This window comes from Micropterus dolomieu, linkage group LG22 (genome assembly GCF_021292245.1).
Source record: "Micropterus dolomieu isolate WLL.071019.BEF.003 ecotype Adirondacks linkage group LG22, ASM2129224v1, whole genome shotgun sequence".
Taxonomy (NCBI): Eukaryota; Metazoa; Chordata; class Actinopteri; order Centrarchiformes; family Centrarchidae; genus Micropterus; species Micropterus dolomieu.
In genome coordinates, this window is record NC_060171.1 from 3,134,616 (window position 1) to 3,150,381 (window position 15,766).

The 15,766-nt window shown below is 45.8% G+C and overlaps 2 protein-coding genes across 5 annotated transcripts in view; both read left to right on the forward strand.

Annotated features, from left to right (window-relative positions):
- Positions 1-1,152, forward strand: part of LOC123961223 (nuclear factor 7, ovary-like) — a 32,170-nt gene extending 31,018 nt beyond the window's left edge. Inside the window, exon 3 of the mRNA XM_046036401.1 lies at positions 6-1,152. Within this exon, the coding sequence (XP_045892357.1) occupies positions 6-761 (756 nt within the window). The 3' untranslated portion in view covers positions 762-1,152. The remainder of the gene's footprint in view (positions 1-5) is intronic.
- LOC123961221 (E3 ubiquitin-protein ligase TRIM69-like) overlaps positions 1-15,766 on the forward strand; it is a 40,655-nt gene that overhangs the window by 17,767 nt on the left and 7,122 nt on the right. The window contains exon 3 of one of the 4 annotated variants that reach the window (XM_046036397.1): positions 15,202-15,726. The exons of 1 other annotated variant lie outside the window; for it this stretch is intronic. In XM_046036397.1, coding sequence (XP_045892353.1) covers positions 15,202-15,726 — 525 coding nt within the window. The remainder of the gene's footprint in view (positions 1-15,201; positions 15,727-15,766) is intronic. 2 more of the 4 variants (XM_046036396.1, XM_046036395.1) reach the window with 2 other exon arrangements.

A 15,766-nucleotide genomic window follows, 5' to 3' on the forward strand; every position in this document is an offset into this window, starting at 1 on the left:
AACAGGCTGAAGGCTTCATCAAAGAGCTGGAACAGGAAATCTCTGAGCTGAAGAAGAGAAGCTCTGCTCCACCCACCAAGGACTGGACAGAAGTCAGCGTCCGTCCACCTTCATATGAGGGGACTGTGAGGAGAGCTGTGAATCAGCTGGTGGAGACGCTCAGTGAACAGTTGCAGAAGTTGTTTGAAGCCGAGCTGAAGAGGGTCCAGCAGTATGCAGTGGATGTGACACTCGATCCTGATACAGCACATCCCAACCTCATCCTGTCTGATGATGGAAAACAAGTACATGATAGTGACGTAAAGAAGAATCTCCCAGACAATCCAGAGAGATTTGATACTTGTGCTGTTGTCTTAGCAAAGCAGAGTTTCTCTTCAGGAAGATTTTACTACGAGGTTCAGGTTAAAGGGAAGACTAAGTGGGATTTAGGAGTGGCCAGAGAGTCGATCAACAGGAAGGGAGTACTCACAGTGAGGCCTCAGAATGGTTACTGGACGATATGTTTGAGGAATGAAAATGAGTATGAAGCTCTTGCTGGCCCTGCAGTCTGTCTCTCTCTGAAGTCTCAGCCTGAGAAGGTGGGGGTGTTTGTGGATTATGAGGAGGGTCTGGTCTCCTTTTATGACGTTGATGCTGCAGCTCTTATCTACTCCTTTACTGGCTGCTGCTTCACTGAGAAACTCTACCCATACTTTAGTCCTGGTCTTAGCGATGGTGGTGAAAACTCTGCCCCTCTGATCATCTCTCGTGTCAAACACTGAGTAGAACAACCATTTGATTTTCTACATTTAATGTAATAAATGTATATTTGTTGCTATTGTAGATTCTGAACATTTTTTTTCTTTAGATGTGTTTCTTTGATGTTGCTACAACACACAAATTTCACCGCTCTGATTGATTTTATCTAATTTATTCTAATAACTGCATTACCTGCCTTCAACACTGTTAAATCATCAGAAAACATCGTACTCAGAAATAAGAAGCATTTACACGTTCCTTAAATGTCTGGCTGCCAAATTCTAAACTGTTTATATTCTGATCATTGTTTCTATAAGAAGTGTTGCATACTGGCCCAAATTACTGAGGAGCAGTTTATAAATGAGACAAAAGTCTTTTGTTTTTCTCTTTTTCTTTTTAAATAAACAAAAGCAAAATAAAGTTTTATTGTGTCTGATTAAGTTATTTTGTTTTTGATTGGTATCAAAGCTGAAAAACAGCTGATGGTGTTTCTAATGACACCAAATCATGTGATTAAAAACAACATCAGCTGTTCTGAGACGTGACTCGAGCGGACGAGCTCCAATCCCCCATCACATCTGAGACAGTCTGCAGTGGAAGATAATGTGGTGTTATTTAAGGTTTGAGTTGTGTTTGAGCAGCTGATATGAACACTAAACCAGAGCTACTGGTTTGTAGAGAATAAGTGACACCTGAGGACGCCCTCTAGTGGAGTTCATAACAAACTGCAGCCTGTGGCCATTGTCCATTAACCATCTACTCCTCTCCTGCTGCTGCAGCGACTGACTGAGAAAGCAGACACTGTTTCTGTGCAACTGCTGATCAATAACTAATATCTAGCGTTTGGTCTAAAAAGTTTTTATAATCCTAAAACACTACGTTCTTAGAAAGGCCTAATTCAGAATATCCAAATGGAAAATCCTGTTTACATGACCTGTATCAAATTCTGAATATTGTCATATTAGTTAGTGTGAAAGTAAACATAGTCACTAAAACCAAACACTTAGTCATGTTTGCCAGATTATTTCTCTTATTAGTGTCACGGTTCTGAGGTGTTGGTGTTTCATGTTTCCTGTTTTACTTTGACACTTTGTCACCATTGTGTTATAAGACAGGACAGAACAGACCCAAACGCAACACTCAGTGGGAAGGAGGTTTATTGAGGTTTTATAGAGGGGCTAGGGAATTGGAGGTGGAGGTGCAGGGGACGTGGATACGGAGGACCGAGGGCCAGGCGAGGCGCAGGCGGTGAGGTGAGGAGCAGGGGGAGCCGGGAGGGCGCGAGAGGAGAGGACCGGAGGACAAGCCCGGCTGACAGGGCTCGGCGTAAGGCGGATTCCACCTCCCAGACCACAGAGGCGATGAGACAGGATCGTGGCAAGATAGTGTCCGGGGGGTTTAAGGCGGTGTCTGTGGAGTGGAGTCGGGAGAGAGCATCTGGTTTGGTATTGAGGGATCCAGGGCGGTAGAGGGGGAAGTTGAACCGGTTGAAGAACAGGGCCCACCGAGCCTGGTGGGAGTTCAGTCTCTTGGCGGTTTGTATGTAGGAGAGGTTCTTATGATCGGTCCAGACTAGGAAGGGGTGTTCTGCTCCCCCCAGCCAGTGCCTCCACTCCTCCAAAACCAGCTTGATGGTCAGAGGCTCAGAAGGCGCAAGGATGGAGCTTGTTGTCCTCTGAGGAGCGCTGGGAGAGGGTGACGGGGGTGAACAGGGTTTTCAGGCGGGTGAAGGCTGCAGCGGCTTCTGGAGACCAGGTAAAGGGGACCGAGGAGGAAGTGAGACGGGTGAGGGGGTGCGGCGACGGTGCTGTAATTCCAGATGAAACGGTGATAAAAGTTTGGGAACCCAAGGAAACGCTGCAGCTGCTTAACGGAGGTGGGGGTAGGCCAATCGGCAACGGCCTGGATTTTGGACAGGTCGGTGCGAAGCCGGCCGCTGCAGCACCACGCACGTCCGTGCTCCGTGTGCTGGGCGGGGTCGTGGGAGAAGATCAGGATATCGTCGAGGTAGACAAAAAATCTTGTAGGACGTCATTAATCAGGGCTTAAAAAACGGTGAGTCCGAAGGGCATGACTATGTACTCATAATGACCGAGGGGGGTGTTAAAGGCTGTTTTCCACTCATCCCCCTCCCGGATCCGCACCAGATGGTAGGCGTTTCTCAGATCTAATTTAGTGAAGATGGTGGACCGGGAGAGGGAGTCAAAGACCGAGTCCATGAGTGGCAAGGGGTACTTGTTTTTCAAAGTGATGGCGTTGAGCCCCCGGTAATCGATGCAAGGAAGGAGGCTTTTGTCTTTTTTTTCGACGAAGAAAAAGCCGGCACCCAACGGGGACGAGGAGGCCAGTCGATGTTGGGGTTGTGAGCGGCTAGTCAGGGGAGGTCGAGGACAAGGGGTGTGGATGGGGAGGAGATCAGGTGGAAGGAGAGGGCCGCGCTTATCTCTCCCCGGAGTAACGCGAAAGGCGCCGTCTGGCCGGGGAATAATTTTATTGCTGTAAACCCCCGCTCACAACCCCAACATCAACTGGTCGCGGGGGAAGATCAGGAATTGGAGCACGAATTGTCACGCGTCCTGCCTTTTGTCTGCTCGAGCCCCCGGTAATCGTGCTTCACCTGTCCCGCCGCCCATCCCCACTGACCTAGTAAAGACCAGGCCCTGTCTCTACCCCCTCACCGCCCCTACGACTGCTCCATAGACCTCCTCCTGGACGCGCCCCTCCCATCCAGTCACCTATACAACCTGTCGCGCCCGGAGAGGGAGTCTATGGAGCAGTATATTAAAGAATCCCTTGCAGCCGGCATCATTCGCCCCTCCGCGTCCCCGTTGGGTGCCGGCTTTTTCTTCGTCGAAGAGAAGCCGCCCAGGCGCCTCCCTCCCCCGCACCGAGCAATCGAAAACTCTCCGCATCTCCTCCACAAAGGAGGAGTAGGAGGAGAGAACTTGAGGCTGGCCCTCGCTAACCGCCGCGTACCAGGAGAGAGCACGGTCGGAGCAGCCAAGCGATGTAACAAACTTTTGCCTCATTGGATTGGAAAGTCACAGACTGCCTCTTAAATACCAGGGCGCACTGTACCAGGAAGCCGTCGCACATGCCCAAAACGCCGGAGAAGTTGTCCAGGTGGGAGACCGGAGACTCACGAGGGAACGGGACGCCGGCGGGGGAACACAGGGTGAAGTCGGCCGACAGGGAGCGATGCGGAGCGTGAGATGGGGACGGGGGCCGCGCGAGATCAGGGAGGCGCACTGAGGTGCTGCACCTCTTCTGTCAGGAAACCCAGCGCGGCCGACACGGACTGGAGGTGAGTCGTGTGCCGGTCGAGCATGGTTCCCTGAGAGGCTACAGCGTGAAAGACTTGTCGTGCCAGTGGAGGGGGGCGTAGAGGGTGGGCGTGCTGGGTCCATGGTGGCTTGATCGTTCTGTTATAAGACAGGACAGAACAGACAAAAACGCAACGCTCAGTGGGAAGGAGGTTTATTGAGGTTTTACAGAGGTGCTAGGGAAGAGGAGAAGGAGGTGAGGTGGACACCGGGAGACGTGGACCGAGGGGCAGGCCGGGAGGGCGCCGTGGAGGAAGCCCGAGAGGAGAGGACTAGAGGACGAGGGTGAGTGAACCTGGGAGGGAAAGCAGAGAGACAGAGTTAGCACAGGAAATAACCGAGGGCTGGAAAACAGAGATCACTTCAGAGGTTAACCAGAGCTTGAGAGGTTGGCACCAGGTTGGGAGCAACGACGATCAAGCGAAGATGGAGTGGAGAACCGGGGTTGATATACGGGCAGGGATGAGGTTGATTACTGGCAGGTGTGGCAGGCTGGGGAGGTTGCTGAAGAGGTGAAGAGGAGGAGAACACAGGGAGGCAGGCAAAGTACAGGAGAGCAAAACAATGGGAGAAATAAAACGAGAAATATAAAGAAACCAAGACACTCACCGTCAGCCGGGCTGTCCCCACAACACGTTGGCCTTTCTCATTTCCCAAATTTGTGCCTCCTCGATCCTCGCTCCTCAAGGTGCATTTTAGGAATTTTGGGCCCAATCCCAAAGTCCACACTCACAGACTCACAGACTTTGAGGCACGTTCCTGGGAAGTCTGTGAGGGCTTCGGGCTGTCCCACTATCAAATCATCAAGTGCACGAGACCCTTTTAGTAAGTCCACGTTTCTGCAGACTTTGCCTGAGGGAATTGCCCACAGTTCATAGCGGTATGTTGTGAAACACGGGGGTTACCAGGGGACACCTGGAAGCGAGAGAAATATCCCGGCAAATCTGCCTTGTAGTTTATTCAATTGTTTATTTTAGTTTTTGCTTAATGATGCTGTTTTGACCAAAAATAGTGTATTGACAAATGTAGATTGACATTTACCTCTCCCCGAATCTGTAGGGAAAGAGCCTGTGCAAGACTTAAAAATCCAGCAAAAACATAAAACATACATTTTTTATACAATTTGAGAAAATGAACTTAACATTGTTGGGCCAATAAAGCTTGAAAAGAAGAAAATCAAGAGTCTTATTTTTCCTGATGTTTAAAATCTACTGTCAGAACTGCCAGTGGTGAAGTATTCAGATCATTTACTTAAGTAGAAGTACTAATACTACACTGTGAAAATACTCTACTACAAGTAAAAGTCCTGCATTCAATACTATGAGATGTACTATGTACTATGAGAAGAGTGCAGTAAAATGTTCCTGTCAGTGTTTCCTTATTATATCTGATGTTTCTGGATTAATATTCCTGCTGCAGTAATGTGGATGTTGCATTTTACTGCTGTAGATGTTTAAGGTTGAGCTTATTGGAACTACTTTATAGCCTGTTGGGTAGTTTAATCTGCAGCAATGCATCATGGTCTGTCAGATCATCATATGTTTGTAGTTTTACTGTCCTGTGAGAACTACGCATCTCTGAAAAGTCAGAAAAACAGCCTGTTTTCAGCTTTGTGACGATGCATTTTCCAGCTGATCCAAGGGGGATTTCACTAACAAAGACTACACCTACGAACATAGAAGATTGACAATGGTTTATTGCTCGTAATGGAGCCGAGATAGATTGTATGAACGGGTCGAGTGCCCAGAGGGTGGGCTGAGGGATGTAGGGATGGGGGAGAGGGTCGAGGGATGAGGGGTAGGGGTCGAGGTGTGATGGATGTAGGGTTGAGGGGATGAAGGGGAGGAGTCGGATTCGCGCCGATGGATGCGTGAGTGAAGAGCAGACCGGTGTCTGCTGGCGAGAAGGTGTGCGGGAAACGGTGGAGTCAAGACTCGGGGTGGGGGAGCCGTCTCTTAGTCCGCGTACGTGCGGAAACCCCCAAAAGAACTTCAGATGGAAAGGTGTGCGTGAGCGTTTCTGATACCGTTTAGGTCATAACGGATGTAAGTGAGGTATTGGTTATGTTGTCTGGGATTCCCTGCCTGGAGACGGTGGAGGCAGCTCTGATGCACAACGGAAGCCCAAGTAGAGTTTGGGGGAAATGCCGGACATGGATAGGATTTGGCGGAGGAGTTGGTGAAACCAGAAGAGTGGCTGCTTCCCTGTCTCTGTGCCGCGTATGGAGTCAGATAACCCGATCTGAGCGAGAAAGAGAGTCAGCGATTCGTGTTTTCGTGGCCTGGGATATGGGAGGCTCGGATGATGAATAGTGCTGTGCTGAAAACCGAGGTGAGCCTCTGCATGAATTGCATTATGTCTGGGCCATGGGACCTCTGTTAATTATGTCTACCACTGCACTGAGTCTCAGTAGCCTATATTGTGATAGTTTTATTGGACCGCTTAGACCCCCCAAAGAATGGCTGCGAAAAGACTGGGTACGTGTCGTAGATGGTAGGGGAAGGAGCGAGGGCTGATTTGGGTGGCCAGTCCACTGCGAACCAGCTACAGCTGTAGTTGCCGAAGACGGCAGAAGAGGCAGCATCTGTGAATAGCTGGATGACTTCTGACTTGGTGGCGTGGTCGTCGTGGAAGAAGGAGATGCTGTTCCCGGATGAAAGGAAATGTAACCGTGTTTAAGCTCCATTGCATGCCGCGTCTAGTTTGATGTGGTCATGGACAGATGGGACGGAAGCGGTTATGGAAAGGAGATGCGACGGGAAGGACCGACCTTGTGGGATGATCCGGGTGGTGTAGTTAAGTGGCTTAGTAGTGAGAGAAGACGGCGTTTGGTGCGACGGTGGCCAGAAGGAAATTGCAAATTGGCAAGGAAATGTGGTGGATTTTCTCAGGGGCAAGGATGCCTGGAGTGACCTTGAGTCGAGGGTGATGCCCAGGAGCTCCAGTGATGTGTTAGGTCCTTCTGAGAGAGGGACTCCGAGTTTGTGGAGTGCGGAAGTTGAGATGTTGAGGCCATAAGATGGTGGCGTAGAGGGTGGCAAAAAGGTGAGGAAGTCATCTGTGACTTTAATATATATCAAATTAATTATTAATTAATTTAATTTAGTTATATCTTATTATTTATTTATTTATTTCATTCTATGTTTTGGGCTGCTCTTACGTCCGAAGGTTAGACGAGCTGCAAAGTAGTAGGTGAGGTGTTAGATGGTACCAGAAGATGGCACAGACGAGCTTGTGGTGAAACTTGCAACAGAGGCGAACGTGCCTTAGACCACAGCCGAAGGTGTGCGGCTGTTAAATCACGCATGTACTTGGCACGTGCAAGCCTTTATTATACAGTTTATGGTACAGGCCCCTGCGGAGAAAAGGGCATGCTCTTCTCTTTCTTTTGTTCGTTGTGTTGCTTGCGTGACCATCGAACGGGTCGTACTTCAAAGGCGCCGCAATAAGCTTGGGGTCTGGGGTGCTCCGGTATGTCCCTTGGTTGAACTGCTGCACGCGGACGGCAGCTTGAGACGAAAAGAAGACGTGGTAGATGTGGAAACTGTTGCCGCCGAACCGTGAGGCCAAGTCTAAGATTAAGGACAGGTAATCGTCCAGCTCTGACCTGCGGTCAGGGGAAGAATGGACATCTATTGTTGGGGTACAAAGAAAAAGGGGAGCAGAATTCTGCTGGTGTAAGTACTTTGGATATGGTAGGAAGTGGTTGCTTGGGTTCGATAGGGCTAAGAACAGTTAGCAGTTCTCTTGGAATAAGCGATTTATGGGAGGATGGATTAATCAGTGAAGCGAGTTCGCTATGCTTACCGGTGAGAGTCTTTTTACGTGAAGAGGGTGACACTGGGGATGGTCAGGCTGGGCTCGTGGGGCGCACCAGAGGTGTGAAAAGCGGGTTATGTGAGAATGGAGTAATCAGTGAAGTGAGTTCGATGTGGTTAGGGGGTGGGAAAAGGATAGACAGGAGGAAAGGTCTGGCCGATGGTGGAGTCGTGGGTCGCCTGTGTGGGTGCGGTCTGGGTTTCTGCGGTAACTGGTATAGAGGCAGGAAGGACTGATGGTGCCAGAGGAGATGGGACAGGGAAAGTAGGAACAAGGGAAAAAGAAGGACAGTTTGAGTGCTTGCTCCGAGGTTGCTGGTAGCGATAACGCAGATTATTGCTCGAGCACCTGGACCTTGACTCATCTCCCACTGGAGTTGCGGCCAGGCGAAGGCAATAATCGAATTGTCGGAGATCGTAGCTGAGATCGCCGGGGAATATGAGTAGCTGAATGCAGCCGACGTTTCAGGGAGAAGGTGAAGACTCCGGTGTATCTGACGTTAGATGCTTGTCGAACATGTCTCTATCCGAAAGATTGAGAACGAGTTCTGAGGTAAGTGATAGGGGTGGGAATCACCAGAGGCCCCACGATATGATATTATCACGATATTTATGTTGCGATTCGATTTTATTGCGATTTTGAATATATTGAGATATATTGCAATTTATTACCTTTTTCCAACTTCCAATTAGGGCCCTAAAGTCAAACTTTGTCAACATCTGTTTATCTAAAAAGATACATTTCTCTGTTTGTTCATATCACTTTTTCAGTCCTCTATATGGTCCTATTAAGTTTTCTAGTGGACTAAAAAAGCAATAGATTTTATTATTCTAGTACCAAAAAGTTAAAACTCCCATCTGCAATTTATATAATAAAATATCGATAATTGGCGTCCATGTATTGATACAGTATTGCCATGGCAAATATCACGATACTATGTTGTATCAATTTTTCCCCCCACCCTTAGTAAGTGATTTCATTTGTTTGTCACACTTGAAAGCCAAGTCAAGGGGAAGTGAACGGAAAAGGTGTGCTTAAGTACTTGGTGTGTGAAAAGGCGGTTTGAGGCGTGGCCTTAGCTCCCGAATCTAGTTTATAAAACTTAATTTAATAGTTTATTTAGCTGGAGGAGGATTTTCTCAACAAATAAAGGAACTCTTCATCCTGCAGTTTATCACAAACATGTGGAGATACGTGGTTTTCACTGGACAGGAAGGGTATGAAAAACTATAATCTGAAAAGAAACTAAAGCTAAATAGAAGTACATTACAGACGCATTTAGTTACATCAACTTACTTCTTTTTAACTCAAAGAGCTCTGATAAGTTTTGGAAAGTTGAACTTGTGTTGACTGAGACTTTCGTTGTGTTCATTGAATTTGGATATATAAGTTATCAGTTGCTGCGTCTTTTGAGTTTGAAAGAAACTGACACGATCAATTAATTATTAGACTTGAGCGAGTACTCGGTGCAAAAGAGTCTCTGGTATAGATGGTGCACTTCTACACCACCATCATTGAATCCATCCTCACCTCCTCCATCACCATCTGGTACGCTGCTGCCACTGCCAGGGACAAGGGCAGGCTGCAGCGCATTCTAACACACTTCTCTGCCCTTCTAATTCAGCAGTTACCCACCCAAAACCCTACGCAGAGTCGCAGTCTACAACACTTCTCTGCTCCTCCATTTCAGGACTTACTTAGTGAAAATCCTATAGTGACGGTGTCTGCCCCCCCACCATCGAAATTATTTAAATCAAAGGTAAACAGAAGAGGAGCTGTGCATAAAAACCTCATAAAAATTAAAACCACAAGAGCAATAGTGCAAACGAATAGGAGAGTTAAATGTGGACTCTTAAACATCAGATCTCTCTCTTCTAAAGGTGTACTAGTAAATGAACTAATATCAGATTATGATATTAATTTTGTCTTACTGAAACCTGGCTGGGTGATGGAGAATATGTTAGCCTAAATGAATCCAACCCTCCCAGTCATTAATACTCACATTCCTCGAGGCACAGGCCGAGGAGGTGGAGTTGCAGCTATCGTCGACTCTAGCCTACTAATCAGCTCTAAACCTAAACTAAATTATAACCCATTTGAAAGCCTTGTTCATCTCAAATTAAAAGCCTTTTTTGCCTCTCTAGGAACAATCTAGTCCAGATGTGACACTATGCATAGTGTTGACCTAAACGCAGTTTAATTGTCCCAAATAAGAGTTTAGAAAATTTCATGTTTCAGCATTAAGACTTTGCCTAAAATGCACAACACAAAACCCATGTGTCGCTCCGTAAAGCTAGCCAGCTCCTCATTGTCAGCATCATACCCCCCCCCGCCCCTTGGGCTAAACGGGCAGGAAATGTGTGGCCCCAACCCTTTGAATCTGGTATTCAAAAAAAAAAGCACTGATGCAGTTTTATATTTGCACCTACGGAGGCTTAGCCATTTACTCAACATAGTAAGTCATTTTGACAGTGATGTCTTTGATTTTTCTTGCAAGGGTCTACAGCCTTGCAAGTCCAATATGGACTCCCATGTCAACATTTACATAGACAATCAGGTCAGTCTACTGAAAAGATTAGGCCATGCTGGCAGCAGCAACTGAGCTGAATTGATGCAGCGTGTGAACTCTGAATGCTCCTTAACACAGTCAAGTTTTCAATGACACAATAGGCCTACAGGGATTTGCAAGAAACCAAGTAATGTCAGTTTACAGGAGCCCTTTTTGGAGAAACCTCAAGTTTTATTTAAAGCAGAGACAACAGGGAGGGTACATGCAGAAACACCGATTCAAAAAGAAATCTTGCATATGGTCCCAAGTCCCAAACTTGAATTGCCTCCTAAAGTGACCATGCGAGATAGTCAGGGTCAGGTCATGGCCGGAGATGTCGCGCTGGTGAGGCCCGTTGTGTTATAATCTGGCAACACAAGCAGCGTATTAAGTTGTTACTGCATCCATCATGCTATAGGCTAATATGTGTTACATATAAGTTTACATGATTTAGAATTATGTTGTACAGGAGACATTAAAAATTAAAGTCTAGCCACCATAAATGTTCTTACCTCGCTGGAGCTCATCATCCTGACTTTCTGTTGTGCCTCCAACTGGCAAACCAGAGCCTATAGGACAGCACACTCGCTGTTATTCACCAATACACCACCACTTTTACAGCTGAATGACATTTCGGGAATTTTCAAAACCAATGGGAAGTCATGGCTTACGCTTGTAGCCACAAGATTTCTGAAAAAAGGTAACCTTACTTTTACATTTGCTGTAGGCTATAATACCAGTTTGTAAACAGCCTATGCTTTAAAGAGGAAAGATATAAAAAAATAAAACCTTGCATGCAGAAACAGATTCAAAATGAACTCTTGCATATGTTCCTGTCAAGTCCCAAACTTTAATTGCCTCTTAATGTGACCGTGTGAGACATCATTTGTCCTTACTGGCCGCCGGGGTCCTGATTGTAGTGCTGCTTGTAACCAGGGGATCCTTGCCAGTCTCGTCGCCCAGTGTCACGGTGGTCTTGTTGAGGGCCTCACAGGCCTCCGGGGTGTTGGCGAGTCCCGTTTTATTGCAACCTGACAGAAGTAGCCCATTTAGATCTTGCTGCATCCATGATGCCAATAATATGTCACTGATATTTAACAGTTTGCATGATTTTGAATTATGAAGTAGGCCTAGGCTGATCAACTGTTGTAGACTTTGTTGTGTACTCAGTGTAGTTTACTGTGAAATCCCAGTAACAGGTTTACTAAACCCTACAAATATAAGACAGAATCTACTCACCTCCATCAGCATCTTGTTGCAACAAAAAAAAAAAAAAAAGTGACCACAAGTGTTCTTACCTCTCTGCAGCTCATCATCTTGACTTTCTGTTGTGCCTCCAACTGGCAAACCAGAGCCTATAGGACAGCACACTTGCTGTTATTCACCAATACACCACTTTGTTACAGCTGAATGATATTTCAGGAATTTTCAAAGCTAGTAGGAAGGCATAGCTTACGCTCACAGCAGAGTAACCTTACATTTGCTGTAGGCTACAACACTACCAATTTTTAAACACAGCCTATGCTTTAAAGAGAAAAAAATTTAAACAAATACCTTTGGTAAACCACACAGTCAGCGCGCAAACAAGCAAGGCCCAAAGAGCTCCCATTGTTCCAGTCTCCAAGTGAAGATGCCACCTGTGCTGCATGTGGGGTTTAAAAAGGCCCGTCGTGCTGGTGACACAGCTGTTGCTGATCAGCTCTAATTGTCGCTCACCTCAGTGGAATCTGTGGGCCTTTCTCATTTCTCAGTTACAGCATCTATTTTACAACTGTGTACATTCAATGAGTTTTTGGACTCAAACTATTATATTATGTGAGTGTATAAATATCCGTATTTTGAACATGATAAATGTCATATTGAGTTAATTCTAAATGTATTAATCCTACAGGGAACAGTCCATATTCATTAGTCACAAAATAACAAAGGCTACTGCCAATTTCATTGCATTTGTATATGAATTTAAAGAGTAGGCTATGTTAAAACTCATAAACTCAAAGTCTGAAAAATGTAGCAAAAATCTCTGAGCTTTTATAAAATTGTATTTTTAAAAAGTTTGTATCTAGTTGATTTCTATAGCATCCTCTCCTCGTGTCTCCCACCTGAGATGCTTGCGGAGGAGCGGAAGCAACAGGCATTTCATGAAATGAAATCTTTGCTTCCCGTCATTTTAAAGAGACACCAACTGTAATACTGTAAAACTTCAATTAAAAGCCTAGTCCTAATTAGATGCCTGTCCCTTTTACTGGCCTGATGTGGTTGCACATTTTGACAAATAAACACAGGCCGTGTCTACTTTTTATAGAAGTTCTTTAGATGGATAAAACCTCTTCAAGCACACTGGGTCGCCAACTTGAGCTGTTTCCAAGCTGCTTAGATTGTGCATACCAATATAAATGTTTAAACCTTTGTCAGTAGGGACATGCTACACATCCTTAGATTGTTTACATTCTACACAATGTGGTTTATTTGACAAAAAACAATGAGCACCAAAGTATTATTCATATAATATATACCGGAATGATAAATGAATAAAGGCCTGTCCCAAAAAGAAGCCTGTTCCAGATAGAGGCAGGGTGAGTTCAGTGATTTAAGCTGCCCGGGCTATTAATTGAAGTTTTACGACAATATTGATCTTGGAAGACTATTTCTCCTACCAGCAACCCATCCCTGAATTTCCACTCTGGCATCCCAGTTTGATGTTGCGTTAAGCTTGATTTATGCTCCTGCAAAAGGTCTATGTGCGTAGCTACACCGTAGGCTGCACACATACCCATGCATTTATACTTGTGCATCGGTGTCTCATCATTCTGCAATTACACCCCCAAACGCTAGAAATAGGATGAATCGTCTCCCCATTAAGAAAGACGCTGCGTTTAAGCACGAGGTACAGCCGCATAATGTCATTGATTATTTGAATCTCCCAACACTCCGACAGGATCGGTCAGGGTGAACTGACAGCAGCCTCTCCAATTATGAAAGTAATTAGTTAAAGCACAAACACACAGCCTATAGATCAGGGGAGCTACCGTCTTGTTAAGAGGAGCTGAGCTCCCTCTAGTTTGCACTCGACCATCAGATTCCCGCAACAGGAAATAACGTTACTCTTTTACTCGTGGATTTGTTTTTCTGGTGCAAAAATGTTTCTAGGTGTTGTTGAATTATAAAAAAAATCACTTAACTTAAATGAGTTGTAACATGCCTTACTGAGATTGTAAAGGGTAAAATATTACCGATTTCTTTTTAGTAATGTGTTATATAACTGCATTAGAGCAAAAAGCAATACATTGCTGTAATTGCGTAACTTAAACCCAAGAGGCCTTTGACAAGTTAAAATCCCTGTTCATGTCAGCTCCCATCCTAGTCCATCCAGATCCCTCCAAACAACGGTTCAGCTTCCACTCTTCGCCAGTTCGTCAGTTTACCTCCCATGGTACAATTGCTCCGGCTAACTCTTAGAATTACAGTCTTGTCGAATGTTTTTGAAACCTGTACTTAACGTCCTGTTTTTTGTCTATCTCAGTTACCACCTTAGTGTCGAGACGCTGCCCGCCTGCCTACCTGTCTGCCTACCAGTCAGTCTGCCCAGAACTGAGCTGAAGGACGCTATAGTCAAGCCCCACTTAGTCTGGAAACCTCCGCTCCCTCCCCAACCATCTGTTTTACGTTGTGCTCTTTTAGGAATAAACCTGCTTGTGTTTTTGACATCTGTCTTGTGTCCGCTTTTGAATCCTCAGAATGTTTTTTCATTTAGTGACGCATAAACCTGCAGGAGGATGAGTGTGATCAGCTGCTGCAACTGGCTGCTGTCACTGTTGTTTTAACTTTTCACTCTGAAGCCGTTTAACAGTCGTTCGCTGCTTCAGAGTCCAAAATCATTAACAGTTCACTTCATCATGTGTTCATCATTTCACGTTGTTGTCTGAATGTCTGCTGACAGTCGGAGAACTCAGCACTGACCTTTGGGTGGTAGGAGTGGCACGACTCCGGCCGCCACTGCACCTTCCGGGATTTTATCCTGTTGCACTTCACCGTGGGGTTATGTTCACTGCCATTAAGGAAAACAGACCACTCACTGCTGAGGAACAATGTTTCAACATTTTTGATAATAGTACCAATATTAGACCTGAGTTTTGGTGCGGATACCAAAATTAATCAGATTCAAAGGAACCAGTTTTATTTCAACAAAAGAAATCTAACAAAATTAGACAGAGAACGAAGGGAGGAGCAACATTGAAAGAGGAGAGCTACAACGTCACATTTCCTCAAAAAAAGTGAAAGTGTGTCTGAGCAACAGCAGAGCTGCAGTCGAGACAAGTCTCTCTGTTTCTCTCTAAAGAAACTTTCAACTGAATCCATCAGGTTTTTCTCAACAAAACAGCAGAATCTCTGCCAAACCCTGGTGAGTACACGGCCCTACAAAGCCAAAATGCACTGACTCAGTATTTGGTCAAAGTTTAGTTCAAACCAGAATCTGACTGTTTTACATCTGTTTTACCAGATAAAAGATATGATGCTGTACATTTGTGTGAATATTTGTTGAAACACAGCAAATATTATCAACTGTGCTTGTTTGACAGAAACTCTGCTGTATTAAGTCAGCTTAACTTTTCTTTTAGTGAGAAACAGACTTGTCTCGACTGCAGGTCTGCTGACACTCAGACTAACTTTCACTTTCATTTTATATATATAAACTGTCGTGCTTTTCCAGTGCTGCTCTACCTCTTTCTGCTCTGCAGGTGAGGTTTTGTTGCCCTTCAGGTTGGCTACCTGGTGTGTCTGGCCTCCTACTGTGAGACTCACCTGGAGCCTCATCTGACAGCTTCACGCCTGAAAAAACATCAGCTGATCGACCCTGTGGAGAACCTGGAAGGCAGGATGTGTACGAAGCACGATAAACTGCTGGAGCTGTTCTGTAAGACCGACCAGATGTGTGTCTGCATGCTCTGCACTGTTTCAGACCACAAGACACATGATGTTGTTCCTCTGAAAGAAGAATATGAAGGAAAGAAGGCCGAGCTGGGGAAGACAGAGGCTGAAACTCAGCAGATGATCCAGAAGAGACGACTGAAGATTCAGGAGATCAAACGCTCAGTGGAGCTCAGTAAGGAAGATGCAGACAGAGAGATAGCAGGTGGTGTTCAGGTCTTCAGCGCTCTGAAGGAGTCTGTTGAGAGAAGCCAGGCCGAGCTCATCGACACGATCAAAGAGAAGCAGAGAGAGACAGAGAAACAGGCTGAAGGCTTCATCAAAGAGCTGGAACAGGAAATCTCTGAGCTGAAGAAGAGAAGCTCTGAGGTGGAGCAGCTCTCACGCTCTGAAGACCACCTCCACCTCC